The 11,509-nt window shown below is 36.1% G+C and overlaps 1 protein-coding gene across 1 annotated transcript in view; it reads right to left on the reverse strand.

The window, feature by feature from the left end:
• Positions 1-11,247, reverse strand: part of MANEA (mannosidase endo-alpha) — a 30,976-nt gene extending 19,729 nt beyond the window's left edge. Inside the window, exons 1-2 of the mRNA XM_006778240.2 lie at positions 10,660-11,247; positions 3,147-3,256 (exon numbers count right to left, since the gene is read on the reverse strand). Coding sequence (XP_006778303.1) covers positions 3,147-3,256; positions 10,660-11,203 — 654 coding nt within the window. The 5' untranslated portion in view covers positions 11,204-11,247. The remainder of the gene's footprint in view (positions 1-3,146; positions 3,257-10,659) is intronic.
• Positions 11,248-11,509: the final 262 nt, after the last annotated feature.

Below are 11,509 nucleotides of genomic sequence, written 5' to 3' on the forward strand. Positions count from 1 at the left end.
ACTTCCAGATTCTTGACCTTTAGATATTGTATAAGATGATAAATGTGTTGTTTTAAACTGCCAAGTTGTGGGGTAATTTGTAATGCAGAAATAGGAAACGAAGTTTTTCACATGAATAGTTCAAAATAACTGCTTTAAGATGCTCACCGAGGTCAGAACACAGTGAGAATTTCAATAAACAGAAAATATAAGAAAGTATCAAACACAAATGATGGAGTTAAAGAATAAAATAATTGTACTGAAATATACAATGGGGGGGGGGTTCAGTAGCAGACTAGAAAAAGTAGGAGAAAGACTCAATGACAAGGTAGTGGTACTCATCCAATCAGAGCAGCAAAAGAAAAATGAAAATAAGAGAACTTAAGGGACTTCTGGGACTATCAAAAAAGCCCAATATGTGCATTATAGGGGTCCTTAAATAAAAAAGGGTAGAAAACTTCCCTAATCTGGGAAAGAACAGGCATGCAGTCCAGAAATCCCAGAGAGTTCCAAATGAAATGTACTGAAAGAGACTCCTAAGATACATTATAAATAGTCAAAAGTTAAAGGAATCTTAAAAGAAGCAAAAGAAAAAAATGGTATGTTATGTTCAAGGGAACCCCTATAATATCGACAGATTTTTCAACAGAAATATTATAGGCTAGAAAGGAGTGGCACAATATATTTAAAGCACTTTTAAAAGAAAATTTACAAACTAGAATACTCTCCCTAACAAAGTTATCCTTCAGAACTAAATGAGAAAGATTTTTCCATAAAAATAGAAGTTAGAGTTCATGATCGACCAGCCTTACAAAAAATGTTAAAGGGACTTCCTTAGCTTAAACAAAAAGGGGCTAATTTGTAATAGAAAAAAAATAAACGTATAAATCTCACTGCTTGAAATATACATATTAAAATTCAGAAAAATCTAATGTAAAAGGATCAAATGAGATGAAGCATGGAAAAACACTTCACAGACATTTGGTTAAAGTGTAAATGTTTTCGTCTGGCTATAACGCAAGTCATGTTCCTGGGCTGAAGAAAGTACAAGGAGGTTACTAGTAGTCACTAGGGAGAGGAAACCTGGCATTGCTACGTGACATCATTACCCAGTGCCCACAGCAACTATTTCCGGGCTGGCCATGGGTTCTCGACAGCGTCAGCTGCAATTTAGTGTGCTGTTGCCCCAGGGTGGTGGCGGGGCCTGTGTCCCACTTGGGGGACGCCGAGTGTTGCTTTGTCGGCACCAGGTCCATGCTGCCATTTCTCTGTAAATGGCCAGTGTGCATCATGGCAGCTCCTGAGTTGAGCATCTGCCCACTGGTGGTCAGTACACATCATAGCGACACTTAGCATATTAGCCTTTTATATACTAGTATACAGATTGATTTCAGAGAGAGGGAGATAGAAATAACCACATTAGTGATCAGAGAGAATCATTGATCGGTTGCTTCTTGCACACCCCTCACTGGGAATCAAGCTTGAAACCGGGCATGTGCCCTGACCAGGAATCCAACCCTGACCTTCTGGTTCATAGGTTGACCATTAACCACTGACCCACACCAGCCAGGCTATAAACGTACTTTTTCCATACCCTGTATAAAGGTGTTAATCCAAAAAGAGACTATATATAACATTTCTAAATATTTATTCAACCAATATAGGGAAACCTAAATACAAAAAGCAAATATTAACAAACTTAAAAGGCTGAAGTAGGCAGAACTAAAATAATAATAGTACGATCAATGGATAAATCATCCAGACAGAAAATTAATAAAGACATGTTATACCAGATGCAATTAACAGAACATTCAATCCAAAAGAATAAAAATATTCTTCTCCAGTGCATATGGAACATGCTTTTGGATACATCGAATGTTAGGCCACAAAACAAGTCTTAAAATTTTAAGTAGGTTAAAATCACCCAGCATCTTTTTGGATTACAATGATATGAAACTAGAAATCAATTATAGGAAGAAAACTCACAAGTATAGATTAAAAATGCTACTGTGCAACCCATTAGAAAAATAACAAGAAAAATAAAAAAGTATCTTAAGAAAAATAAAATAATATGGAATGATATCAACCTAAGAAGCTTCTTTCTGCACAGCAAAGGAACCATCAACAAAATAAAAGGCAACTTACCAAATGGGAGAAAATATTTGCAAATATTTTATAAGGGGTTAATATTCAAAATATATAAAGAACTCATACACACAATAGCAATAAAAACAAAAACACCAATCTGATTTAAAAATGGGTAGAGATTCTGAATAGACTTCCCCTCCAATCCAAAGAAGACATCCATATCCCAACAAATAAATGAAAAGATACTTTAAGTTCACTAATCATCAGGGAAATGCAAATCAAAGCCACAGAGAGATATCATCTCACATCTGTTAGAATTACTATCAAAAAGGGAGAAAATAACAAGAGTTTGCAAGGATATGGAGAAAAGGGAATATAAACTGATGCAACTACTATGGTAAACAGTAAGGAGTTCTTTCAGAAAAGTAAAAATAGAACTACTATATGAAGGAAACAAACAGTAAATGGAAAAAACACTGGATACTCAATGCATCATTATTTACAACAACCAAGAAATGGAAACAATGTAGTGTCCATTAACCAATGAATGGATAAAGAAAATGTGGTATATGTATTCAGCTATAAAAACAGAAGGAAATCTTGCAATTTGTTACATCATGGAAGGAAGTTGATGGCATTATGCTAAGTAAAATAAGTGTGTCAGAGAAAGACAATCTCACTTAAATGTGGAATCTTAAACACATACACACACAACCAACAACTCAGTGCTGCAGAGAAGAGATCATAGATTCCTGAGATGGAGAGGAGCAAAATGTTTGAAGATGATAAAAGGTACAAACTTCCAGTCATAAAATTATTAAGTCCTGGCATGTAAAGTAAAACATAATAACTATAGTTAATAACTATAATAACTGCATTGCATATGTGAACGTTACTAAGAAAATACATCTTATAAATTCTCATCACAAAATATTGTTACAATGTATAATGATGGATTTTAACGACTTATTTTGATATCATTTCAAATATATACATGTTATTATAATGAAGACCTGAAACAAATATGTCATATGTCAATCATATCGCAATAAAAATTTAAAATACATGAAATAAAGTACCTTTAGATTGTATTTATGAGCTTTATCCAAAATAGTTGGTACCAAGTCATCAGTAGGTACTCCATTCTCATCATGTGAATCAGGTGGGTACCAAGAAAGGGCTAATACACCTAACAGAAAAAAAGAAAAAAAAATGAACACAGAAACAAGAATGACTGCAGGTATTCTTTTAAGAAAAAAAGGGGGAGGGGCACAATGAGAATTAAATTTTAACAAAAGAGAAATATCTTCCCTTAACATTGTTTTGTTACATTAGTTAGATACTATCTATGGCTATTAGATTACTTTGTATAATCAATTTTATGAACTCTTTCAGGCATCAGTAACTGAATTAACAGGTTTTTATTTTTTTAAGCAAATTTTAGGCTTATAGAAAAACTGCACCCAAAGTACAGTATTCCCATATATGTACTCCCTGTTTACCCAACCCCTCTCCATCCCATATAGTTTCTATTATTGTTAGCATCTTGTTTTAGTGTGGTACATTTGTTAAAACTGATGAATTAATATTGATACATCATTATTAACTAAAGTCCACAGATTACAGTAGGGTTCACTCTTGAGTTGTACAGTTCTATGGCTTTTTATAAATACATGCTGTGTGACCACTATTACAGTATCATCTAGATTAGTTTTTCTGCTCTCAAAAAATATGTGTGCTCCACCTATTTATCCCTCTTCTCTCCCCCTCAACTCCCTGAACCATAATTAATCTGTTTACTGTTTTTATAGCTTTGCTTTTTCCAGAATGTCATATAGGTGGAATAAAAAAGTAACTTTTGTCTGGACTGGCTTCTCACACGTAGCAATATGCATTTAAGGTTCACTTATGTGTTTTTATAGATTTATTGCTCATTCTTTTTATTGCTAAACTAGAGGCCCGGTGCATGGATTCGTGCACTAGTGGGGTCCCTCAGCCTGGCCTGCGGGATCGGGCCAAAACCTGCCCTCTGAGATCCCCTGAGGAGTCCTGGATTGCAAGAGGGTGCAGGCCAGGCCAAGTGACCCCACTGGTGCACAGGGAGGGACCGCGGGAGAGCTCCAGTGCGTGTCCGGCCCATCTTGCTCAGTCCCGATGGGCCAGACTCCATCAGCAAGCTAACCTACCAGTTGGAGCATCTGCCCCCTGGTGGTCAGTGCACATCATAGTGAGTGGTTGAGCGACCTTAGCATATCATTAGCATATTATGCTTTGATTGGTTGAACAGACGACAGGACAACCAGACACTCAGCATATTACGCTTTTATTATATAGAATAGTATCCCATCGTAGAAATGTACCACACTTTATTCACCTACTGAAGGACATCTTGGTTGCTTCAAGTTTGGAACAATTATGAATAAAGGTGCTAAGACTTGGGGAAGATATTCTTTGTTCTTTGTTCTTCCTTATCCTGTTACTGTGCTTCAATTTCTTTATTGTATCCATTATCACCTCCACGTGCTTAATGCTATCCCATACTGTGCTTCACAATCCAATTTTATCTTTGTACAGTAAGTTTCCATTTAAGGCAGATAGCCTGATTTAAGTCTGCATGGATCAACTTCCAGGGGATAACTGCATTGCCCTGCCAAGGGGATTAACATTCCTCCCTCCCCTAAGTAGGAAGGACCAACTTTCTAGGGAACAACCATACAAACGAAGGTGGGGAAAGAATAAGTAAAAGAGATTTTTATGCTTAGGCATGTGCAGTAGAAATCAGATGACGAAGCAAAACTATTAGACCACTGCAGTAGGAGCCCAAATGGGACATAACAGCCTGGGAAAATCTGAGAAAAGGACTGGATAGGATAAGGGCACAGAACCTCAAAGACCAAGGAAAGGGATTGCATAGGGGGAGGACCCAGCATAAGTCACAAAGAATTAGAAAGAAGACTGGTTAGTTTGAAAGACAGCTTATCCCTTCACAAGCCCAAAGTAATATGATCAAAGCTTATTAACAAATGCCAGGGGCTGGTTCCTTCACACCTTCTCTCTTCCCATTGCAGCCACCGGGGTGAAGCACAGTGCTGATCAGGCCAGAGGGCAGCCAGGAGCAGAGTCTATGTTGGACTACCAGAGCCAAGTTGATGGCAGTACAGTTCCGGATCCTGACCCTCTTGCTGGATTGTGTACTTGTGCTGACCAGGCCCCAGACTTCCACAGCGAGATGGAGCTCAGCCACCTGGTCTTGGATGAGACATCGGGACCCTGGGGTCTGTCCTAGGTTTCCATTCAAATAAATACTGCCACTATTCACATCCTCCTATGCCTGTCTCCAAAATGCTTTTCTCACAACTCAGTGGAAGAATCCCATTTCCACTGGCAACACTATGGCATCTCGTCAACGTTATAACAAAAGACATAGAACAAACATTATTTGAGGACCTGCTGTATAGTGCAGAAGACTTACTCATGAGCTAGCTCTACATAAGTAGTATTCTGGGAACCAAGACAATGATGATTGTAACCTGAGGACAGTTGGACCATTTACAATGGTAAATGAGTCCTTCATAGTCACCAGATTCCTGTAAAATACATCAACCAGGTATCGTTAATAAGTAATACCTATTACCATGTATTTCTACCTTTCCAATTGCTTAATGAAAAGTAATACTCATTGAAATCCATTCATAGAATATTAGTATGTTAAATGCAGATCACATCATATTGATGGTGTCATCCCTCTAAAGAACTTATCAAAGGATGACCTTCAATATAACTGACACCCATTTTTCCCCCATTAAGTTAAATAATGCATTGAAACAAGGTAATAGTTAAGAACACCAGATATGAAATTGACAGACTTGGAGAATCAAGTCCCAGTTATGTCATTTGACAGGTGTTTATTTTTATGTAAGTAATTTTACTTAAGTTTTCACATGTGTAAAATGGGAATAAATTCATAACCTAAAAGTCTGTTTTAAAAAATATAAATCAGCCCTGGCCAGTATGGCTCAATTGGTTGTGGATTTGATTCCCATTCAGTGCACTCAGGTTGCAGGTTCAATCCCTGGCCAGGGTGCATTTGGGAGGCAGCCAATTGAGGTCTCTCTCATATCATCAGTCTCTCTCTCTCTCTCTCTCTCTCTCTGTCTCCCTCCCTTCCTCCCTCCCTCCCTCCCTCCCGCTTTCTCCCGCTCTCTCCCCCTCTCCCTCCCTCCCACACTCTCCTTCCTCTCACTAAGATCAATTTTAAAAAAAGAACATATCCTGGGGTAAAGATTAAGAAAAAAAATGTATATATGAAACATGCATCACACAGAGTAAGTCCCCCCAAAGTTAATTACAAAAAACAATAATAAGAAAACAGTAAATAAATTTGGATACTTTTAACTCCACAGAGCTTATGAAAGCTTCTCTTACATTATAGGAAACTTACATATAGTGTCTCTTTAAAATATCACAAACATTCTTTCAAACAAAAGATTTATCTGAAAGGCGATTCCATTCCCAGACATAAACACTATTATCACAATGCAGAATGACATGAAACATTACAAAGCACATAAAAATTAAAAGGCAAACAAATAAGCAAGGAAAACAACTCACTGACAAGAGAAAGCAATCAATGAAACTAAATTCAGATAAGAAACAAATGCTGAAGTCATTAAACAGGGAGCATAAAATCACTATGATTACATGATAAAGGATCTAAAGGGAAAGACAGCCAAAAGGTAAATTCAGGTGAAAACAGCAAAGATAAAAATTACAAGAATCAAACAGAAATGCTGCAAATGAAAATCCTATTAAGAGATGAAGAATACCTGCAACAGACTCAAAAATAGACTCAACAGTAGTGAGGAAAGAGGTAATTCTGGCAAGTCACAAAAAATTACCAAGATGAAATATAATGAGGAAAAATAATGGGTACGAGAACACAAAACAACATACCCAATTGCTCTGGGATTAGTCAGACACAGAAGGACAAATAATGTAAGATATCTCTTATATGTGGAATCTAAAAAAACAACAAAGAAAGCTCAAAGAAAAACAGAGTGGAATGGTGGTTACTAGCAGATGGAGAGTGGGGAATGGAAGATATGTTGTTAAAGGCACATACTTGCAAGTAGTATATAAATAAGACAACCTAGAGATCTAATATACAGTGAGTATAAACAACACTATTATAAACATTAAACTTGCTAGGAGATTAGATCTTAATTGTTCCTATCTCTAGAATAAATAATTATGTGATGTGATAGAGAGGTTAACTAATAAGACAATGGCAATGTAAATGTATCAAATCAATATGCTATAAACCTTAAATTTACCAAATGTTAAATGCAATTATATCTCAATTAAAATGATTAGTATAATTCAATATTTAATAAGGAAATAAATTATTTATTTACCAATGGGTTATGTCATTTTTTTTTTTTACTATCAAGGTGTTTTTTTCATTTTCTCCTGCAGAAAATCTACCAAAGAAATATTTGCATCAATTTGACTAAAATTGTCAAAATTTAAGATAATTTGGGAAGAGATTAACCAATGAATTTATATGCATATAAGCACAGCCCATGGATAGGTAATAGTGCAGGGAAGACCTTTGGAGGGGTGGGAGCAAGATGGAGGGGGTTAATGGGGGAGGAAGGTGAACATCTGTAATACTGTCAACAATAAAGATAAATTTTAAAAATTTTAAATTGTATTGTTGACAATGTTTTATTTTGAAATGACTCATGTTCATACATATTATGTAGTAATATATAATTTACACGGGGAATGGTCTTCATAAACACTAGGTAGGCTTATAACTAAATATGAACTGAAACTTTTTCTTAATCATAATTAAACTATAATATATGCAATATGCCATTTACATATTGCTCACATATAAAGAGTTATGCATCTGATTGAAGGGAAAAAGAGCCTTATTGTATACAGTTCAGTTTGCATTAAGAAAACTAAAACTACCATGAATATCCATTTTTTTTCTATCAATCAAGCATGGCTTTTCTAGCCACAAACACATCAACTTTGAAATAAAAAATAATTGACTGTAATACAAATTCTTTGTAGAAAGTAGGAAAAAGCCATTTGAAAGGTACTCCCCCAAAAAGTAAATTGTAAATAGAGATGGACACGTACACATGCACTAGTTAATGCTATCTGAATTTACAAATCCTATCCTATATAATAAAGAGGTGATATGCAAATTAACCCTCATGCACTCACAAGATGGCTGCCTACAACCAGGCCGGCAGGGGGTTAGTGAGGGACAACCAAACGACTGAACAAGCAGGCTGTGTAGGGTGACCAGGACAGCAGGGGGGCTGTGAGAGGCAACCAGGCTGGCAGGGTGGGGCAGGTGGGGGCGACCAGGCCAGCAGGGGTGGGCAATTAGGGGCAACAAGGCTGGCAGAGGGGGGCAGTTGGGGGTGACCAGGCCAGTGCGGGGAAGGGCAGTAAGGGGTGACCAGGCAGGCAGGCAGGTGAGCGATTAGGAGCCAGTGGTCCAGGATTGTGAGAGGGATGTCTGCCTGCTGGTTTAGGCCCGATCCCCGGGATTGGGCCTAAACCGGCAGGCAGATATCCCCAAGGGATCCCAGATTGGAGAGGATGCAGGCTGGGCTGAGGGAACTCCCCAAGCCATGAACGAATTTCATACACCAGGCCTCTAGTTTTTTGTCATAATTTATGTCACAGAACATAAAAATTAGAGCTATAAGTATATACTATAAACTTAGATTTGTTTTAAATGGTTGAAAAAAAAAATCCCACAGAAGAAAAACAAGCCATCTTACACATAGTTGATGTAGATTCAAAAAATTCTGTACTGTTTTGTTCATTAAAAAGCCTTGCATGTCTCCACATACATAGAAAATTAATAGTGAGTTTGTACCTTTTGTACAACTAGAAAAATGTGAGAACACCTAATTTCTTCTTCTGGCCCTAGTGTTAGGGATACTAAGATGACAAAGGGAACCAAAACAGGGAGGTTTTTATAAAACATATACTAATGACCTGAAGAATTTTTAGGCACCCAATAATATTTTTTTCATATTACTTACTAGTGGGATAATATGTCTCTTTCAAATATGTATAACTGGAGTGCCAGAAATTAGAGAGAATAGAAAGTTGAAGAAAAGGAGGAACAAGAATAAAAATTACCGGTGATTTCTCACCCATTTAATTAAGGATGCATATTGTAAACGTTGCAACAATCATAAAATAAATAAAATGGATTATATGTAATAAACCAGAGGAAAATATCAAACAGCAAAAACATAAGGGAAGGAAGAAAGGGGGGAAAAGGAGCAGAACAGATGGGATAAATAGAAAAAGAAATAGTGAAATGAAACTTAAATTCAACTATACCTAAAATGTAAATGAAATAAACAGAGAAATTAAAAAATAGATTGCCAAGCTCGTGTGGCTCAGTGGTTGAGCATTGACCTATGAACCAAGAGGTCACAGTTCGATTCCTAGTCAAGTCAAATGCCTGGGTTGTAGGCCCAATCTCCAGTTGGGGGCATGTAGGAGGCAGCCAATCAATGATTCTCTCTCATCATTGATGGTTCTCTCTCTCCCTCTTCCTTCTTCTTTGAAATCAATAAAAATATATGTTTGAAAAAGAGAAGAGATTATCAGACTAGTTTTAAAAAACCAAAAAAAGACCAAATCATATGCTACATGCCTAAACCTAGAAACAGCCCAAATGTCCATCAAGATGAATGGAGAAACAAACTGCTAAATTGCTATAATCATTACAATGGAATACTATTCAGCAATAATAAAGTGCTGATATCATTAACATAGGTAAATTTCAAAATAGCAGCCTGAGCAAAAGACCACACACACAAATGCTGAATAATTCTATTTTTATGTAGTAAGAGAACATTCACAACTTCTCTACAGTTACAGAAATGACATTCATAGATTTCTGGGGTGGAATGGTGGGGCTGAATAAGGGAATCATGAAAAGACTTGCTGGGCTAAAAAGTATTTTACTTCATGACGGGTGGTATTTAAACAGATGTACATCTTTGAAAAACATCATTGAGCTGTATACTTAAAGTGGAGAATTCATGGTCTCTTACATAAATAATAAAATTCTAAAAGAGTAGTAAATTAGAAATCAGTAAAAATATATACATAAATCCTACAAAATTTAAAAATTAAACATAAAGTAGTGTTAAAAGGCGGTTTCTGCCCTTGGTGTGGTTCAGTGGTTAGCGTGTCACCCTATGCACGGAAGGATTGTAGGTTTGATTCCCAGTCAAGGACATGTACCTGGGTTGCACGTTCTATCCCTGACCCCGGTCAACCAATCGATGTGTCTGTTTCACATTGATGTTTCTCTCTTTCTCTCCCCCTCCCTTCTACTCTCTCTAAAAATCAATTAAAAAAATATATCCTTGGGTTAGGATTAAAAAAAAAAGTGGTTTTCTGGATGTTTAAGAACATATATAGTTTAATTTGAAGTTTGTAAGTCTATACTTATAATTAATAATGTGAAGATTAGTAACTTAATTTTCTACAAGAATTAGATATTTTACACTCATACACACACAATAAAATAATTACCAATTGAAGCTGAGTATATTTGTCTCATGTGAGTTTCGATGACAGAAGGATCCCGAGAGCTGTAAGTTCCCAACTCAGGGTAAAAGCTGGAGCCAATATCATCAGGAGGTTTGTGTTTCCCTTGTGGATAATTCTTGTTTATTCTAGGGTCCCAATGCTTCAGCATTGAATGGTTCCAATGTATGTATTTACCATCAAATTGTGGATTTCCATACCAACTGTAATAAAATACATGTAAATAATAATTCAGAGGTGGCAGTTCTTCCAGGTAAGGCTCAGATGCTTTGGGAGGTTTCACAGTAAATTCAACATTTTTTAAATTCTTGGTATTTGTTTCACTGCTGATTGTGTCACTCAATTCGGAATCAAAACTTTTCCCCAAGCGAGGAATTTGTTGACGAACTTCTGGAAGAAGATCAAGTCCAAAAGGAGCTCCAAAAATACCTTTATTTGGTCTCAACATTTTTAAACCCATCATCACAGAAAAAATAAATAGAATAAAAAGTGACAAAACGATGCAAGTCCTTCTTCGAAACTTTGCCATGATGACATACTTTAAACTCCAAAATGATAAATGTTTAGCTGTAATTTATTGAAAAACAGTAATTAGTAAGTGGTATTATTAATATTTTCCAATGTATTAAAAAATGAAAACTCAAATGCACAAAGTTCATTACATTGAAAAAATTTAACAGTGCATTAGGGTATTAAATATTTATGTCTACAACAGAATCTATATATGGCTAGACTAAATGCAGTATTTGGAAATACCATAATTATATTTTGTCAGATAAACATTTTGAAAATATTATTTAAAAAAACATATATTTTTCATCATTTGGGAAGATTT

The sequence above is a fragment of the Myotis davidii genome, unplaced genomic scaffold (genome assembly GCF_000327345.1).
Source record: "Myotis davidii unplaced genomic scaffold, ASM32734v1 scaffold269, whole genome shotgun sequence".
Taxonomy (NCBI): Eukaryota; Metazoa; Chordata; class Mammalia; order Chiroptera; family Vespertilionidae; genus Myotis; species Myotis davidii.